The sequence below is a fragment of the Pelodiscus sinensis genome, chromosome 17, assembly GCF_052426305.1.
Source record: "Pelodiscus sinensis isolate ZL-2025 chromosome 17, ASM5242630v1, whole genome shotgun sequence".
In the NCBI taxonomy this organism is placed as follows: Eukaryota; Metazoa; Chordata; order Testudines; family Trionychidae; genus Pelodiscus; species Pelodiscus sinensis.
This window is the reverse complement of record NC_143068.1, coordinates 2,692,070-2,711,899: the sequence shown is the minus strand read 5'-3', so window position 1 is coordinate 2,711,899 and position 19,830 is coordinate 2,692,070. Positions and strand designations below refer to the sequence as shown.

The 19,830-nt window shown below is 47.4% G+C and overlaps 1 protein-coding gene across 4 annotated transcripts in view; it reads left to right on the top strand.

Annotated features, from left to right (window-relative positions):
• The window catches only part of SAMHD1 (SAM and HD domain containing deoxynucleoside triphosphate triphosphohydrolase 1), a 46,780-nt gene that overhangs the window by 6,813 nt on the left and 20,137 nt on the right, over nt 1-19,830 (top strand). For 3 of the 4 annotated variants that reach the window (XM_089769635.1, XM_075901481.2, XM_075901479.2), the window contains exons 3-9: nt 2,308-2,380; nt 4,281-4,441; nt 6,387-6,502; nt 9,892-9,962; nt 12,135-12,290; nt 18,339-18,439; nt 18,565-18,673. In XM_089769635.1, coding sequence (XP_089625761.1) covers nt 2,308-2,380; nt 4,281-4,441; nt 6,387-6,502; nt 9,892-9,962; nt 12,135-12,290; nt 18,339-18,439; nt 18,565-18,673 — 787 coding nt within the window. The other variant, XM_075901480.2, reaches the window with a different exon arrangement.

Below are 19,830 nucleotides of genomic sequence, written 5' to 3'. Positions count from 1 at the left end.
CAACCTTTTTATACCCAAGATCACTTTTTAAATCTCAGAACAGACAAAGATCTATTGCCCTGCCCCTTCCTTGAAGCCCCGCCCTCTTTATTCTCCTCCTGTCCATCACTTGCTATCCCCAGCCCTTACACACTCTGATAAACAGCTTATTTTTAAATTATGCAATATATACAATTAAAATCATGTGTTTATAGTTATGAAATGGTCTTTTTTATTCATGCTATTGAAATCTAAAATGAAGCATTTATAATTATACATTTTGTGGGGACAGAGTTCTGCGGCTGGGGGCAGGGGAGAGGGAACAGAGTGCTGGAAGGAGAACAGGTTTCTGCAGCTGAGGACAGGGTGCCAGTGGGGACAGGGGAGTGGGGACAGGGGGTGGGGTGCCAGTGGCAGCAGAGAGTCCCCTGCATCTGCCTCCTCCCAGGATTCTTACCCCCCCCCCCGCCCCCGAGGGAAGCCAGCACATTCCGCCTCCTCCGGGCCCGACCCACCCCCCTGGCGGCGCAGGGAAACCCTGCATGTGCCTGCTCCGGGGCCAAACCCCTACGGGAGCCTGCCCCTGGGGGCAACCCCTCCTCCCCCGGCACGGCCAACCCCTGTGGGCGCCTGCCACGGGGCCAAAACCCTCTCCCGCGGCGCAGCGTGGCCAACCCCCTCCTGCAGCATGGCCAACCCCTGCGGGCGCATGCCCCGGGGTCAAACCCCCCCTCCTGCAGCGTGACCCGACCCGGCCCGGCCAACCCCCTCTCCTCCCCTCCCGCAGCACAGTCAACCCCCGCGGGCGCCAGCCCCTGGGCCAAACCCCACACCCGCGGTGCGGCCTGGCCCAGCCAACCCCCTCCCCTCCCGCAGTGCGGCCAAACCCCGGGGCCAACCCCCACTCCCGCAGCGCAGGGAAACCCCTGCGCTCAACTCACCCCTCCAGTGCTGGCAGCGCAGGGAAGCCGCTGCACTTCTCCCCTGGGGCCGACGCCCCCTCCCCCAGCACGCAACAGAGCTGTGGGAGGGGAGCAGCTTGCGCACTTCCGGAACCCCCGGAAGTGACACGGGCTTCAGACAGGACTTATGTCCACCCGGCGGGAAGCCGGCACTACACTAGAGGTAGGTAGTGGGGCTTCTGGGGGGTGGGGGTGCCCAAATGCCTCACGATTGACTGGTCGAGGCCTCGTGATCGACCAGTTGATTGTGAGCGGCGGGTTGGTGACCACGGCTCTAATTTGTTACCAACTAGCATATATCTCCCAACCCCTTCCCAATTTCCTCAGCATCTCTGAGATGCCCGTTACTAGCTGTATGTAGCATGGTGAGATAGGGTGTTGGAAGGAGTCGGGGGGCCAGGTAGTTCTATTAATGCCACAGTCTATACTACGGGTGTAAAAGCTTAACTGTTTGTATGGTTAACCTATGAGCCTGGTGACAAGTATCAGAGGGGTAGCCATGTTAGTCTGAATCTGCATAAACAACAAGAAGTCCTGTGGTACCTTATAGACTAACAGATTTATTGGAGCATAAGCTTTCGTGGGTAAAGACCCACTTCGTCAGACATGGTTTGAGCATGTTGGTGGGATTGAGGAGTGCTGGTTAATCAAGTATTCTGGTTAAGTGAGCATTATACTTTACCAATGGAATACCAATTTCTAAAGAACTAAAATAAATAAAATTAATAAAGTATAAAATAGCAAACAGGTACTCACCAGTTCAGTAGTTACACTGCACTGCAAAGTGTGGTGGTTTCTTGAAGCACTTAGGTGTATACTGGTAAAGTTTTCTATACTGGAGGTTAGTTTACGATGCTACATATGACTATGGGGAGCACATGGCATACACCCAGATCGGTAAAAATAATGTTCAAATTATACTGCACATAGTTTAATCTTTCTTTGATTCAGAAGGCTCTTGAGGATCATCTAGTGCCTCAGTCATCATTATCAACATCAGATATTGCAGATGCATAAAGTGTAGCAGATTGGGCTGAATCTGTAGTGTCCCTATGGCACACCCTGGAAGCGGTTTTTTTTGAATAAATCATTGATTTCAGCTTCTTTACTTCTCTTCTGCAGAGTGCAAGATTTGCAAGTGCATGACTTCCTGAGCAGTATGCAAGTCCCGGTTATTTGATTGAAGGCTTGTATTGGGAGATATTAGAAATGCCAGTTCACTGAGCTTTCTGGTCACTTGAGTACTGGATAGCAGAGCTTTTACTGACAGAGCAATTAATCACGATTAATTTGTTTAATTACTTGGCAGCCTAGTTACTTTGTTTTTCAATTTACAGTAACCTTCAAATCTTCTTGATATTTCTAGACCGTTGGACTTGAGACTGAAATTGCTTGTTTGCCTACAAAAGCTAGAACAAAATCATGCTGACATAATGAAGGTAAGCATAAGTGCAGTGCTCCACTTAGGAAGGAACAATTAGTTTCACGCAGAATGGGAAGCAACCGTCTAGAAAGGAGTACTGCAAAAAGAGAGCTAGGGATCAGAGTGAACAACAAGTTAAACATGAGTCAGTGTGACACTTCTGCAAAAAAAGCAAACATGATTCTGGGAAGCAGTAATAGAATAAGAGTGTTGTGAGCAAGACACGAGAAGTCATTCTTCCGCTCTACTCTGCACTGATTAGGCCTCAGTTGGAGTATTGTGTCCAGTTCTGAGTGCCATGTTTCAAGAAAGATGTGGAGAAATTGGAGCAGGTCCAGAGAAGAGCAAGACAAACGATTAAAAGTCTAGAAAACATGAACTATGAGGGAAGACTGAGGGGACATGATAGCATTTTTCAAGTACAGGCAGTCCCCGGGTTACATGGATCCGACTTACATCGGATCCCTACTTTCAAACCGGGTGAGGCAACCCAGCACTAGCTGCTTCCCCCCAGCAGACTAGGGAGACGCGAAGCTAGCGACCCCCCCCTACCCCCCCAGCAGACCAGGGAGACGTGGAGCAGCTTTTCTCAGCAGACACCTCAGCTTGAGAATAAAGGACTGAGGGAAGTGAGGTGTGGGAGAATAAAACTGAGCTCTGGAGAAATGTTTGGCTAGAGTTTCCCCTACAATATGTACCAGTCCGACTTACATACAAATTCAACTTAAGAACAAATCTACAGTCCCTATCTTGTACGTAACCCGGGGACTGCCTGTATCTAAAAGTGTTACAAGGAGGAGGGAGGAAAAATTGTTCTCCTTGGCCTCTGATGATAGGAGAAAAAGCCATGAGCTTAAATTGCAGCAAGGGAGGTTTAGGTTGGACATTAGGAAAAACTTCCTAACGGTCAGGATGGTTAAGCGCTGGACTAAATTGCCCAGGGAGGTTGTGGAATATCCATCTCTGGAAATATTTAAGAGCAGTTTGGATAGACATCTTTCAGGGATGATCTAGATGGTGTTTGGTTGTGCTATCAGGATAGGGGACTGGACTTGATGATCTCTTGAAGTCCCTTCCAGTTCTAGTATTCTATGATTCTATAATATCATGTTGATCAACACTCAGGATCTTATTTCTGCTTTTAAAATGGGACTCGGTTTTTTTTCTCCCTTTGGTGACATTTGAGAAACTGTTTTAAGTACATTTACATAAAGACTCAAGGTACTATATTGTTGGAAAAACAATATTTGTGATGTGAAAACAGGCAAAGGAAGATAGCAATAGCAGTTCTTAATAGTGACGTGTTTCTGAACTTGCAATGGTGTTGTGAAGCTGAGTCCTTTCCAGTAGGTGAAGTAGGTTTTTGGACCTGTAGGTCCCCATTTAGTACTGTCATAGAAGGCACATCTACAGTGAATACTGAAAAGGTGGTTGTACACAGATACTGAAATTAGATAGTAGTAATTTTTGTTGCTTCAATCTCCTGTCCTTAAATCATAATTCTTTGCCTTGTTCTTTCATGCTGGAATGAATGCCCAGATTTAGAAAGTATCAATTTAAATTTATATCTTTTAATTCATAACTCAAATGTTTCTAAAATGTATAATCTTACTTAAAGGTCATCTACAAGAAACTTAAGTTGGAGCTGCATTTTTTTGCTGCTTTCTGTTGTAGAAAAAGATTTTAAGATAGCTGGCTTGAAATCTCTTACCCTCTGTTTTTAGTTCTAAGTCCTTTTAATGTCATAACTTCCCTGTTCTCCAGTTCTACACCATTTTCCAGGATAGACAAGAACTGAATTTTAATGTCCTTTTTTAAAAAAAAAAAAAAAAAAAAAAAAGGAAAGGAAAGACAATCTTTCCCTTTTGTAGCTCATATTGTTAAACCATACTTTCAATTACATTGACATTTTCTAGGTTTTTAATGATCCTATTCATGGGCATATTGAAATACATCCTCTCCTCGTTCGAATCATTGACACTCCTCAATTTCAGCGCCTGCGATATATTAAACAGCTGGGAGGCACTTACTATGTTTTCCCAGGAGCATCACACAACCGCTTTGAGCATTCTTTGGGGTAAGGAAATATTCTTGTGCATATAAATCTCCATTTTGCTTTCTCTGCCAAGAGCTATCTTCCTTTCCCCCCCAGTGTGGTGTGACTGTAGCGCTGGTCTGGCATATAGTGTGAAGTTGGAACTTAAAATGTGCATTTTAGACAACGAGGATACATTGTTTGAATAGTTACTTGATGTTTGTTCCCAGAGGTGTGCAACAAAAATTACTAAAGGCGTTGACAAACAATTGTCTGACAGCAAAAAAGGTGATGGTACTGCTCCGTTTAGAGATGACCGAATAAGATAGAGGTAATAATTAAGTGTAGAGAAGGTAGAAGATGCATTATTTAATGACCAACTTAAAGTTGATAAAAAGAAATATTCTTGTATAATGCATAATTAACCTATAAAACTTATTGCCACAATACATAACTAGGGTCAAGAGATTAAAATGGTTAAGTATTCTGTGGATAATGAACATCTACAGTTGCCTAAAGTAGGATTAAAAATAAGGGATAAAATTCATGTTCCATGGTGTAAGACAATCAATAACTCATTGTGTTTGGAAGGAACTTCCATAATCAGGATAATCCATAGGTGTCCAGTGATGTCTTTTTCTAATCCTAAATGGCATATGGTTACTGGCCACTGTCACGGTACTGAGTGGATGGACTCCTGGTGTAAACAATTTGGCTACGTCTACACTGGCCCCTTCTTCGGAAGGGGCATGCTAATTTTGAAAGTGGGGATAGGGAAATCCGCGGGGGGGTTAAATATCCCCCGCGGATTTAAATAAACATGTCCGCCGCTTTCTTTCCGGCTTGGGGAAAAGCCGGAAAAAAAGCATCTAGACTGGCCCGATCCTCCGGAATAAAGCCCTATTCTGGAGGATCTCTTATTCCTACTTCCCCAAGCTGGAAAAAAAGCGGCGGACATGTTTATTTAAATCCGTGGGGGATATTTAAATCCCCCGCGGATTTCCCTATTCCCACTTTCAAAATTAGCATGCCCCTTCCGAAGAAGGGGCCAGTGTAGACGTAGCCTTTCAGTGTGTGTCTGAGGGTGGGAGGAGTTGAAGGAAATAAGGGCAGAGAGAGAAGCAGGAGCAAGCTTGTGCAGGGCCTTGAAAATGAGCAAAAGGTGTTTGACTTTGTACTGGTGAAGGAAGCTATTTGAAGGGTTTGTGTTGGAGTTACAAGAGGAAAATGACCTTGGTAATAGGGCTGGAAAAGATTAACCAGTTAGTGGTAAGAATCACTCTAAACAGGTGATGCTTACTCTTTCCCCGTTAACTGGTAGCTGCTGTATAGGGATGTTAAAAATAGGTTAATTGAATAGTCAGTTAACCTCATGAATTCTTATCATTACTCGACTATTCTACAGTCCCTAGGGGTGGGAGCATCAGCCAGTGCACTCTGGCCCCACTCCCGAGGAGCCTCCTGCTACCCCGTGCTGCTGCCTCTGCATCAGAAGCAGCAGCGTGGGATGCCAGGCGGGAGCTGGTCCATGAGGGGAGCCAGTTTAAAAACCAGCTCCCCTCGTGGACCGGCTGCCTATCTCCCCATGCTGTTGCCTGTCCAGAGGGGGGGTCTGAGCTCCTGGACCTGGCATGAGCTGAAACTGAGCTGGCCTGCCTCCCCATCTGGCTCCTAATACAATTTAAATACAGAGCCGCAGCAGGGGTAGGTCCCCGATCCAGGAGTGAGCCAGGCTGCTGGTCAGCCTACTAAAAATGTACTGGCGAGGGGGAGTGGGATGCGTGTAGTCTATAGCATTAACCGATAAGCAAAAGCTTTTGCTTATTGGTTAATTGACTAGACTATTACATCCCTAGTGCTGGAGGGGAGCAAAGTTCTGCTCCAGCCCCACAGAGGGCCCGGCAAAGACAGTACCAAAGGGAGAATTGAATTTGCAAGTTTCTCTAGTCTGAAATTAACTTGATCTCCAATTTTCTACCTGGAACAGGGTAGGCTATCTAGCAGGATGTCTGGTCCGGGCATTACATGAAAGACAGCCAGAGTTGGAGATAAGCCAGCGAGATATTCTCTGTGTCCAGATTGCTGGACTTTGTCATGATTTGGGTAAGTAGCTCTTCAAAGCAATTGTTTGGTAGCTTAAGTGGTTCTGGGTGTGATGGAATAGAGCCATATATTACACGCTTTTGTGATAATCTTAGGACAAGGTATGTGGATGATTTAAAAACTCATAATTTGCTTAGGTATTGTCTTGATAAAAGGTGTGGCAACCCTATCTGTGAATGTGACTGGTTCAGTCACAGAGATTTCCCCCGAGACTGTCACTTGATGACGGGTGCTCTACCACTCTGTCCTGTTGAATCAGACCCTCTGGTTTCCTCTAGCAATGGCACAGAGTTGGGGTCTCAGCCTACAGCAGAGAACACCGACAGTGAGAGCAGCTCAGCTCTGGGAAGGCTCAATGGGACTTGACACCCAGGGGGACTAGGGCCACAAATAAATCTGTCTGACTCTTAAGTTTTTACAGAGCAAGCACATGACTTGTTTGCCCCCTTTATCAATAATGTACCTGGCATTGCTCAGGTCTTTAACTGAAGTTGTTTTTCTGTTTTTTGAGTTTTTTGGGTTTTTTTGTGGGGGGGAGGGAGTAAATGAAGTGTGCCTTTATTTCAATGATTGTATCTTTAAAAAATGAAGGCTAGAGTGAGGATTTTGTGGTAAGAAGGGTTGGGAAGTGTGTGTGGGGGGGTGGGTTTAAGGCGGGGGTGGTGGCCTAAGGGCAGGAGGAAGGAGGTGGAGGGCTTATGGGGAAGGAGGTGAGGGTGCAGAAGTCAAGGCAGTTGGGACGCGCAGGACGTGGGGCAGGGAGGTGGGGGGAAGAGGCTTACCGGGGCTGCCTGTGGTAGTAAGGGTGGTGCTGCTCTGGCGCAGCTCCTCTTAGGGGGCTGTCGTAGTGGTCCCTGGCCAGCAGCGCTCCTGAGGGGCTGGGGTTATGCTCTCTGGAGTGGGGGATCCAGGTCTACGCACTTATTGGGTGGGGATTAGAGCTCTGTGGGCTGGCCCTGGCCTCCAGCTGGCTTCTCCTCCCCCAGCCTGCAGCTTGTTGGGGGCCAGCTCCAGGCCTGCAGCCTGTCAAGGTGGGGAGAGGGAAGGGGCAGCCCCTGGCCTGCAGCTGCTCTGCGGGAGGGAGGCTTGCATGGGGGGTGGCCACCCTGTCTTGTAGTCTGTTTGGGAAGGGCTGGTGTTCTGCAGGCTGGCCCTGCCCTCCAGTGGCCCCTCCACAGCCTGCAGGCTGTCTGAGGAGGGACAAGTTCTCAGGGCTGCACCCTCCTCTATCAGGGTCTGCAGGGTCTCCCTGTGGGAGGAGGCAGGCTCCGGGTTTGGGGCAGAGGCCTCCTTACTTGGTCTGGAGTCAGGCAAATGGCGGAGCCCCAACCCTGCTGGCCACTCTTTTGTGCTGCAGCTGCCTCCAGTAGTCACATTCCCCACTCCCTCTTCTCTGTGCCCCTCTGCTCTCTGCCCCCTTCTTTTCCATGTTACTGAAAACAGTCCCATTCTCTGCACTTCCTGTTTTCCAGGCACAACCAAACCCAGACCTTGAATTAAGTTATGATAAGAGGAAGCTGCACCCCAAATTTGGTGGTCCTTGCTCTTACAGTTTAGGAGGAGTTCTTGAATAAATGGACAAACAGACACACAGACATGCTCTAAATTATCTATAGAAGAGAAGCACAGCTCTTGCCTCTTTAACCATTATTTGCACTGGTTTAATAATTGATTTTATTATGTATAAAAAGTAAGATTTAAGTGGTTACACGTGATAGCAGACTGATCAAAGAAAGCTACTAAGCAAAATAAAACAAAACATGCCAGCTAAGCCTAATACAAGAAGAGAAATTTTTACAAATCATAATTTCTCGCCCTAGTTCATACTTCAGGCAAAGTTCCTCTCTGGCCAGGGATGTCCTTTCTGATCTGGGTCCAGCAGTTCCTCTCCACCTCTGTCATTACAGTCCTTCTGTATCAGGTGTTTTCACACACCTTTTTGGGGTGGTGAGGCAGTCTGAAAAGTCAGCTGAAGACCCCCATTGTTGACTTGTCTTATATAGCATTTCTCGAGGGTGGGCAGCTTTTGTTCAATTCCATAACACCTCTATGGAAAAGTACAAAATTTGAGATGGATTGCAGCATCAGGTGATATGTTCTACTCCACTCAATTGTCTCTTGCTAATGGGCTATTAGCTCTGTGTAACTTCATTGTTGTTCCTGATGGGCTGAAAATAGGCTTTCCCCAGCATAAACACATTGATGATAAATCTACAGTCAAGACTCCTAATTTTGGATGTATAGACATGGTACATACATACAAATAGAAAATATGCATTCAGAGGATTGCAAGCTTTCCAATTATACTGTTAATGAAAAATTCTGCATAAAGCACATTCCCATTCCGAAGCCTATTTCCATAAAGAATATGAAATACACCATCACAATGAAGTGATAAGATTCACCTGTGTGATATGAAGACCTGTTCTAAATCTCACAGCTCTGTGCTAAAGGAAGGAATACTTGCCTTAATTTGCATTTAAGTGCAAGCTGGAGGGGAATACTAAGAAAACTCACACAGGTGGAAAAAACCCCATCAGGGAACATCCTTTCACATAGACGTTTTGTGGAAATATTTTTCAGGAGGGTGACTGGAACTATAAAAAACAAGAGCAAGCACCCCAAGGCCCTTTCCCTCTGTCTACCTCTTGGTGAATGAGACAAATTTACATGGAGCTCTGCAGTGACCTGCAGAAGAACTATGTGAGCTCCAAAGCTTGGATCTCTCACCAACAGAGTCCAATGAAAGGTTTATCTCCCCTATCTTGTCTGTCTTCGTATTCTGGGATCAACATGGCTATAACACTGCACCCCTTCTGATTCATCTAGTAACATTTTAAAGTGAAAGTGGTTAAGGAACAGACTGCCCCTTTCCAGCTGTTTAATGCCACTTTACATTTTGTGCTGCTCCATCCATTGCGTTGCTGACACAGAACATTTCCTGTGAGCTCAGTTGTACTTGAAAGACTGATAGATTTGCGGTTCTGATCCCTGTGGGGGCTTGGCTTCCTGAGCGCTGTGCCCTAGAACTGCGTTCTCCCAGAGCTGAAGTAGTTTAGTTTCAGTATTGCTCTTCGGGGGGATGTTACCCCTCCTCTGTGTCTTCTCTGGGGGAGACCAGGGAATTGGGCCCAGCAGGACAGGGTGGTGTGAGGCTCCAGAGATCTTGAACACGAGTGTCAGTGGCATGATCGGTACACCAGGGAACAGTCCCAAGGGATCTTCTGAGACTGCACCCGTCACACTAGATGATATTTAATTAGACTCTTGTACTCTAGTTCTGTGAAGAGCTGTACAATGAAGTGAGAGAACACAAATTCACACAGTTCCGACATGTTTTTGCTGACAAACATGTTTCAGCTTAACCCTGTACACTCTTTATCTTTAAGGTCATGGACCATTTTCACACATGTTTGATGGAAGATTTATTCCACTTGCTCGCCCAGGACTGAAATGGAAGGTAAATATTTTACACAGAGAACAATATACAAGAAAAATATTCCACTTTTTTGAAAGGAAAAGGTAATTCACCTTTCAGGATATGGGCAGCCAATATAGCCTGCTTTTGTGAGCAGTGTTCTAATGAGTGACAAGCATATTGACCATGGTTAAATTTCAGAAAAGCTTTCTCTCTTCCCATCATGGTAATATGCTTGTTCTTTTTATTCTGTCTCCTAATACTCAAGCGGGGCAAGAGCAGAAGGAATTTTCTCTTTTCTTTGCATGCACTCCTGACTGCTTTCTGCATGTGACCCTGGGCTAGAGGAGCAGTGGGGGTAGTTATTTGCACCAGCTGTCTGCCTGACCTGTGTGTAAGAGAGCTGAGACCCTGCTGCTCATGCACATGCACTCTGACTCTTGTGCAATGGGGGGATGAGGAAATTAAAAAAACAAAACAAAAAAACTTGGACAGGTCATAAAATGTTCAGAGGGGCTCAGGAAGGCTGTGACTGGGCACAGGGTTGCTGATTCAGCCCTTGTTATGCCATCTCCCTTGTAGGGGAATAAGCGAGAGCTGACTGGAGGGAACATGGCCCTAATTGGGAAAGCAGAGGCAGCTGCTGCCTACCTGGGCTTGAGCTGAATAAAAGCTTTAGGGGAAGGAAACTGAGGAGGGAGCAGAAAGGGAAAAGGCAGGGATGTAACTCTTCCCTCTCACCTGCCTGCAGACAGTGAAGGGTCAAGTGAAATGGTGGTAGGAAGAAGCCTGTAAATAAACTGCACCAGTGGTTATTAACCCCAGGTGTTACCTGCACAAATCAAATTTCTCTATCCCTTCAGCAGTTTAGGGATGCACGCCTTTACCCAATTCCTAGGGCTCCAGGTACAACCCTGTTAGTTTACACGCCCAATTCCTAGGGCTCAGGGCGTAACTTCCTGCAGGTTTGCAGGGTCTTTTGCCGTTGAAAGAGCCTCACACAGTAATATTCTTAGTCTCTATCTATTGACATTTCCCAAGCAAGCAGAACAGAGCACACAGTGTCATGCTCCTCAATCCTGATACAGAAAAAAACAACAAATGGTCTGGTAGCACTTTATAGATTAATGAAACATGTAGATGGTACCATGAGCTTTAGTGGGCACAGCCCACTTCTTCAGATGCAGACTTGCCCTGTTGGCCAGGCAAGGTCATTCTCTCTGGATCTTAGCTCCTGCATGTCATAGTCGTGCAGTGGAGTCCTGGCAGCTCTGGTCTTAGGCTGTATCTTGGGGGTGAGTTCTCCAGGTCTTCCCTCCTCCTTCTTGGTCTTCCTTTTCCTTTTCCTCCTTTTTTCTACTTGCTTGTCTTCTTGGACCTTAATTTATATAGTGAAACTTGAGTCCTGTTTAGCTATACCCTAAACAATTATTTTAGTATAATTTTACTAACCAATCATTGTTTAAGTTTGCTTTTTAAAGTGACCATTTTCAAGTTGACACAGTTTCTTAATGTATATGGGGTAGCGTTCCCCAGAACCCAGATTTTTATAGGCATAAATCAATAACTGTAGACAGTAATAATTTCTTTTCAATCTTATTTTGGATTTTATTTTAAAACAGAAATCTAATGTAAAAAGGTAAAAGGCTGTTAAAATGTAGGTTTTAATTTAAAAAAATACACAGGTTTTCTAGTATTGTTTGGATTTAAAAAAATGCAACAAATGTTCCCCTATATCCTTTGTAATCCTCATTGTGCCAGTACATGAGAAGTAGACAGAAAACTTGCATATCAGAGTAGCTGTGTTAGTCTGTTTCAGCAAAAACAGCAAGGAATCCCTGTGGCATCTTAAAAAGTAAATTTATTTGGGCATCAGCTTTGGTGGGCTAGAACCCACTTCCTCAGATGCATGAACTTGTTATGGAGTATAAATGAAGTTGGTCAGTATCAAAGTTAACTTCCTTAGTAAGCAACTTTCCCACCATTGAATCCACTGGATATTAAAATGCAAGCTTAATAGCCCAGTAATCAAAATTTGATATGCATGCATTATAAGAACCTTAACTTTTGCATTTCCTGAAGAGAGCCTGGTTCAGTGGCTAAAACAAGTACTTGAAGCTCGTTTGGTCCCAGCTCTGATACTTGATTTTGGCGAAGTCTGATAGCAGCTTACGTGTTTTGATAAAGTGACATACATATGTACGCTTTCTGCAGCATGAAACGGCTTCTGTTGAGATGTTTGAACACCTCATTACTTCCAATGGGCTAGAAAAAGTCATGGAAGATTATGGTCTTGTCCTGAAAGAAGATATGGATTTCATCAAGGAACAAATAGGGGGACCCCTGGATACAACCCCACGTCGGGGTTTGGTAAGTCAATTTGCCAGTTCTGTGGAAGTTATTTTAAATGCTCTTCATTTTAATTGAAATAAAAATATTTTGCTGCTAGTCTCAATTTAAGATTATCTGTGTTGTTTGTGGCATACTTTCAGGTACTTAAGTTTGGAGAAAAAACTTTAATAAAAACCCCACAAACAGTTCTGCAGCACCTTTGAGGCTAACAAAAAATGTAGATAGTGTCATGAGCTTTCGTGGGCACAACCCACTTCTTCAGGTGAATGGAGTAAAGGGCCCAGGGTACAAGGTGCTAAAGTATTACTTGGAGCACAATCCATTCAGGCATCTCAAGAGTGCATTGTTGTTAGTGGGTTGTTAGTTGGTGGATTGGTTGATAGTGCTAGGCACTTAAACCTTCAAAGTTCAATCCCTGCTCCAAGAAGCTCAAAACCTAAGGCCAGAATGACAAGAAGATCTTTACCAGGAAAGGAAATGAGGCCGTTGTATACAAATCAACTTTTTCATGGTCTACAACTTTGACTTTGGTCTACAGTGGGAACTTACATCTGGACAAGTTAGGGGTCTTGTTGATGAGCTTGTAATTGCATCTTGCACGGGGAGCCACAAGGAGGTAGTTGAATGAGAAGTTGACTGCCAAGGCTGGGAGTATGGAGCAGAAGACACTTGACGAGAGCAAGGGGCAGTATTCTGTACTAAGGATGTTCAGGACTAGCCAAACTATCCAATAAGCATCTGTTGACTAGTCGATTCCTCTCTTCCCCCTGCCCCCTCCTGATGCTTCTGTGAGAGAGAGGCAGCAAAGGGGGGGTAGGTGTGCTTCAAAGCGGCAGTGTCACACAGCTGAGCGGGGATCAGCTGTGCAGCAGCTGCCCCTTTGAAACGCTGCCTCCACATTTCAAAAGGGCAGCCATGGAGCCCAGAGCTCCACGTGGCATTTCCCCAGAACCAGGGTCAGCTGGGGAGTCCTCAGCTGATCGCAGGTTCCGCTGAAATGCCATGTGGAATCTGGAGTCAGCTGGGGAGTCCCCTGCTGACCCCGGGCTCCTTGGCTTTGAAATGCACAAGAGCCCCTGCTGAGGACTCTTGTACTTTTCAAAACAGGCACCTGCGTGCAGCTCGGAGTCGGTAGGACTTCCCGCTGGCCCTAGGCTGCATGCGGAGTTCCGCATTCCTCCTTTGAAAGGCACAAGAGCCCCAGCGGAGGCTTTTGTACCTCTGGGTATTTCTACACTACAGCGTTATTTCGAAATATCTCATTTTGAAATAGTTAATTAAAAATAAGTTATTTCAGAATAATGTGACTACATACAAAATGGATTTCGAAATAGCGCGCCCACACTGATTGGACGCTGAATCGCATTTAAGGGCAGCTGAAACTGGTTCCAGCAGGGCATCAGGTCAGTAGTTGCTTTGTGTGGCTGCTGCCTGAGGCTGAGGATTGTGCTTAAAGGGACCCTCCTGGACAGCTGGTTCTCAGCTTTCCCTGCTTGCTTGCCTACCTCGCCGAGGGACACCAAAGAGTGTTTCTTTCTGTCTGCTTTGGTTGCCCTGACTCGGGACACCTCAGCACTTGGCACCATGGAGCTAGAGCCATCCCTGGGCACTCTGATGCTCATTTTGGACATGTTGCTGCAAGCCTGGCTGTGCAATTGCTGGAGACTGCCTGGCAGCATCTGCTACAGCCCAGGCCCTCTTCCCGACCCCCCTGGGGCCTGCAGAGGAGCAGCAGCAGTGCCCGGACGCCAGTGTGCCCCGCCACATCTAGCATCAACACCAGGAGCGACTGGTGGGATCACATCGTCCCTGGAGCGCTGGGGAGACCAACAATGGACCCAGAACTGCAGGATGAAGGACACCTTCCTTGAGCTCTGTGAGTGGCTTGCCCCTGCTCTGTGGCAATGGAACACGCGCACGAGGCCCGCCATTCCCCTCCACAAGCGTGTGGCCATCGCCCTCTGGAAGCTCTCCACACCAGAGAGCTACCAGTCCATGGGGAACCAGTTTGACGTGGGGAGATCCGCTGTCAGAGCAGTGCTCATGCAGGTATGGCAATCTCCAGCCACTGTGCCAGGAGTGGGGGTGTGAGAGGAGGGGATGGGCTGCCCTAGGGAAAAGGGGGGGATGTGGTGAAAGTCCCCTCCCCGGGAGGGTTTGATCGGTCCCAGCTGCACTACGGCCTGCCCCTGCTGGCCAGGATTGCAGGGGGGGTTGCTCCTTGGAGTGGGGGCACGGGGCAGTGGCGGGGAAGGAGCACTCCCTGGCACCCCAGTGACTCTTGGTGGTTTTGTGTGTCCCTCTGCAGGTGGTCAAGGCCATCAGTAGAGTGCTGCTCTGCAGAGTCATCTGCCTCACTGGTTTGGAGGCGGTGATCGAGGGGTTTGGTGCCCTGGGCTTCCCCAACTGCGAGGGGGCAATCGACAGGACTCACGTCCCCATCCATGCCTCGGACCACAAGGCCTCCCTCTGCATCAACCGGAAGGGATACTTCTCAGTCATCCTGCAGGCTGTGTCAGACCACCGGGGCCAGTTCGTAGACATCAACGTGGGCTGGTCCAGCAAAGCACACGAGGAATGGGTGTACCGCAACTCCTCTGTGTGCCAGAGGCTGCATGCCGGGACTTTCTTCCCCGACCGCCACATCAGGGTCAGGAACATGGACATGCCCATGTGCCTGGTGGGGGATGTGGCCTACCCTCTGCAACCCTCGCTCATGAAGCCCTACACGGGACTCCTCAACTCCTACCAACAGGCCTTTAATGCCAAGCTCGGCAGGGTCTGCATCGTGGTGGAGGGGGCGTTACGGGAGCGGGTATGGATAGTGGGGTGGCTGCAAGGGCTGGAGCGGCAGCAGGCACCAATCTCTGCACCAGGGTCTGCAGGTGGTTGCAGATGGCACAGCCCTGGTCGAGCAGCTCCCGCAAGCTCTCCCGCCCAGTGCTCCTGGCAGCAGACCTGCCTTCGCAGGAGCCCCAGGTGCTGCTGCTGGTGGTACTCCTGGTTCCAGGTCTACCTGCTGAGGGCCCGGGTGCAGGAGGATATCCTGGGTGAGGTGGTGCGCCCTGCACTCTCAGGTGCTGCAGCTATGGAGAAACATGAGAAATGGTCAGTTCTCCCTAGGGACACAGTGGGTGAAGCCCAGCCCCCCTCTGCAAGGCAAAGATGGCAGGCCCCTGCACTATCATGTCCTGCTATCCCCAAAGTGTGAGCTGGCCCCTGTGCTGTATATAGTGGGGCGGGGGGAGGAGATGTGCCCTGCTTCTGTGTAGAGGGGCCTTGTGGAGGTAGGGCACTGCTCAGTGTCCCTCCCTGGGGTCAAGAGCATGTCATGTGCCTTCATATATACATGTGTGTGGGTAACAGGCCAGGGCCCCTGTGTGGCAGCCAGCTGGGGCCACATGCCCAGGGTGGCATGGCACATGCACAGATTGCTGTGCTCCATGGTCAGCAAGGACCACAGGTGGGGTCCCTGGTCCTCCCCCCTACCCTGCGTAAGGGGACAGTGATGGCACTCACATGTCGAGGTCTCCCCGGCCTCGGATCACACCTGCGACAGACTATGATTTCATAATCACCGGATTATGAAAATGAATAATTGTACACTCTCCTTCCCTGACTAATTTAATCATATCACTTCCTTCTTCAAATCCCTCCATTGGCTCCCAATCACGATCTCATCAAGTTTCCTTTTGGTCACCATCTTCAAGAGCGTACAGAATAGGGATGTTAAAATGTGGTTAATTGACTAGTCGATGGAATTTCCATTGACTACTCCTCTAGTCGATAGGCACTTCCTCACTCCCAGTGGGCTCTTGTATCTTTCAAAGGAGGAGTGCAGAACTCCGCGTACAGCCTGGGTCCAGTGGGAAGTCCCGCTGACTCCGGGCTGTATGCAGCTGCCTGCTTTGAAATGTACAAGAGTCCCCAGCAGGTGCTCTTGTGCATTTTAAAGCCACGGAGCCCGGGATCAGCTGGGGAGTCTCTGGCTTAGCTGTGCGGTGCTGCCCCTTTGAAATGCCAAGGCCTCTGTATTTCAAAGGTGCAGCTGTGGAGCCCGGAGTCCCCAGCTGACCTTGGGCTCCATGCTTTGGTGTTTTAAAGGGCCAGCGCCGCACAGCTGAACCATGAATCAGGTGTGCGGCGGCTGCCCCTTTGAAACACCGCCTTGGGGTTTCAAAGTGACGGCGCCACACCGTGATCCCCAGCTCAGCTGTGTGGCGCTGCCACTTTGAAGTACCCCTTTGCCCCCCCTTTGCTGCCTCTATTTCAGAGGCAGCGGGGGGAGGGAGAGGAGAAGAATCGACTAGTTGACAGACTAATCGACTAGTCCTTAACATCCTTACCTTTAAATACAATGCAGTGTATAGACACTGCAGCCTGCCCCACAGAGCTCATATTCTAAGTAGGGAAGACTGATAAATAGGCAACATAAAAGCAAAATATTTGTTGGTTGTGTTTACTTTTTCATGGAAGGTAGTATTTGGTTAAACTCATGAGAAGCATTAACGTGCACGGACCATACATCTTACAATACAGGCAGTCCCCGACTTACGTGGATCCGACTTACGTCGGATCCCTAGATACGAACGGGGTGAGGCAACTCCCGCACATGCGCAGCAGCATTCCCGGGGCTCGCTCACCTGGGTCCTAGGATCCTCCTCCTCCTCGGGCCGGCTCCGACTGGGGTCCCGCAGAGCTGCCGGGCAGAGGAAAAGTGCCTCCCCACGCCCGCTGCCCCCCCCACCCTCCTGCCAGCAACAGGCTGCCCCCTCCCCCGAGCAACAGGCTGCCGAACAGACAAAAGCAGCCTCTCTGCCCCTCCTCCCCTCTATACATGCCGGGCTCCCAGAGCGCAGCAGCGTCCCGGGGCTCGCTCACCTGGGTCCTAGAATCCACCTTCTCCTCCTCTTCGGCCGGCTCCAACTGGCCTCTGCCTGCAGCAGCTGGCCACAGGGACAGGGATCCCGCAGAGCTGCCAGGCAGAGGAAAAGTGCCTCCCCACGCCCGCTGCCCCCCCCCCGCGGCCTCGCATCCTGCACGCCTGCCCCCTCCCCCCCTGCCAGCAACAGGCTGCCCCCTCCCCTGAGCAACAGGCTGCCGAACAGCAGACAAAAGCAGCCTCTCCACCCCTCCTCCCCCTATACATGCTGGGCTCCCTGGGCAAACAAAGACTCCACCAAAACAAACGAAGTGCTGGCCTCATTGTGTTAGCAAAAAAAGGACCCTCCTCCTAGAACCCTGGGTGGTGTGTGGAAATAAAGCTATTAGCTCAAAGCATGGTGCAGAGCTGTTTGGTATTTGATGAGTTACTCCTTTAGTCCTGAGTTTGTCACAGGGACAGAAATAGATGTGAAATCTTCTGAGCAGGGGAACAGACAGCAAAACAAACATTAGAGGGGAGTTAACCTTTCCCTATGCTATCCAAAACTAAAAAAAATGTTTGGCTAGAGTTTCCCCTACAATATGTACCAGTTCCGACTTACATACAAATTCAACTTAAGAACAAACCTACCGTCCCTATCTTGTACGTAACCCGGGGACTGCCTGTAACTGACATTCTTTGATTTTTTCCAGTGCTTGGTAATGGCTGACTTTGGAGCGAACCAGGACTGAGGGGTGCAAATGTTTCAAAAGAGTCATGCCTGGCATTTTGAGCAGCACAGCAAGAATCTCTCTCCCCTCCTTATGGTTGGCAGCTTGTGTCTGAGCTTGGAGGTGCCAGCGAGAACACAAACTGCCATCACTATAAAGTTCTATTGAGTGGCTTAAAACTGCAGATTTTCTTTAATTCTGGTACAGCTTGCAACTTAAGCACTCTTGTACCCTGCTTTCCTTGGGCCATTTAATCATTTTATGAGAGTTTGCTGCTTGAACACCAGCCCTAGATACTAGTGTTGTAAGTTCAGTTTCTGGAAGTTAGTTGTTTTTGTCAGATTTTCTTCATTAAATCAGTAGTTTTGATGTATTTATCCATACTGTCATGGGCAAAATCAAAATTCTTCCTGAGGTCTATAAACACACTGTGAAATAAGCTATTCTAAATAAGCTGTTCTGGTTTTCCAGTGGCCATACCGTGGTCGACGAGAAGAGAAAAGCTTCCTTTATGAGATAGTGGCTAACAAAAGAAATGGCATTGATGTTGACAAATGGGATTACTTTGCCAGGTACAAATTTTCCTGATCTTAGTTTTATTATATACAAACAAAACAAGTGCCCAATACTTCTGCTTTTATTTTAAATAAGATTTCACTATTGAATGTTTAACTCATTCTCTCTGGAAAACTTCTAGGGATTGCCATCACTTAGGAATCCAGAATAATTTCGATTATAAGCGCTTCCTTAAATTTGCTCGTGTCTGTGAAGTGAAAAGCAAGAAGCATATCTGCACCCGTGACAAGGTAAACAGCCTTGGGGAAAACAGCGAGTGTAATGCAATGAAGTATTCCTCTCTTGTACCAACATAACCTGCAATAAAATGAACAGAGGTCAGTGCTGCTCAACGAATGGCATGCAGCCCTGATGTGGGTTGCATGGGGGAGCCTAGCAGGTTTGCTAGCATAGTGGTGGAGAAAGGAAAGCAGCAAAAATCCCTGGGTTGATGGCAGCCTAAGGAAGTTGGGCAAGGAATTGAAGGAGCAGCTCATTCCTTCCCCCTTCTCTTGTTAATTCCACCATTCCTTTAGAGGCATTTGGAGTAAAGTGAGCACACGGACCAGGAGCTGAGGGATGCACACAGTGATGCCACAGTCTGAATTTTTTGTCTACTTTCTCATTAACTAAAAATGGATGAACTACGATTTTAGGTAGGGTGTTTGTTTAGTGGGAATCCTATTCCACTTATTTATAAATGATCTAGAGAAAGGGGTAACAGTGAGGTGGCAAAATTTGCAGATGAGACCAGACTGCTCAAGATAGGTAATCCGAAGCTGACTGTGAAGAGCTTCAAAAAGATCTCACCAAACTAAGTGATTGGACAACAAAACTGCAAATAAAATTTAATGTTAATAAATGTAAAGTAATTTACATTGGAAAAAATAATTCCAAGTGTATAGACAAAATGATAGGGACTAATTTAGCTAAAACTACTCGAGAGAGAGAGAGAGATCTTGGAGTCATTGTGGATAGTTCTCTGAAAACATCCACCACTGTGCAGCAGCAGTCAAAAAAGCAAATAGCTGTAAAAAATCAGTATTTCTGATCTTATTGCTGATGGTAACCATCTGGCCGAAAAGTAAAATAATTTTGTAGGTTTAATGATGCAGCAACCAGATGTCCAGGACTATAACTCGTGAACTATACTTAATTCTGGGAGAAAAAAGATTGCATGAATAAAAATTACTTTCTGCTTTGTAAACATGAAACACATTGAAAATATTAGACTTAAAAGAAGGGCTTAGACATCAAAGGAACAGTCAGAGGTTACAATGGACTACCCCCAGTAGAGAGCTTTCACGCTTACTGCGTGTTCATACTGCCCATTGGTTATGGTGCTGATCACTTTGTAAAGCATCACAAATGGAATAAAGCATCAGGCATAAGTCTGTCTGTTTGATAC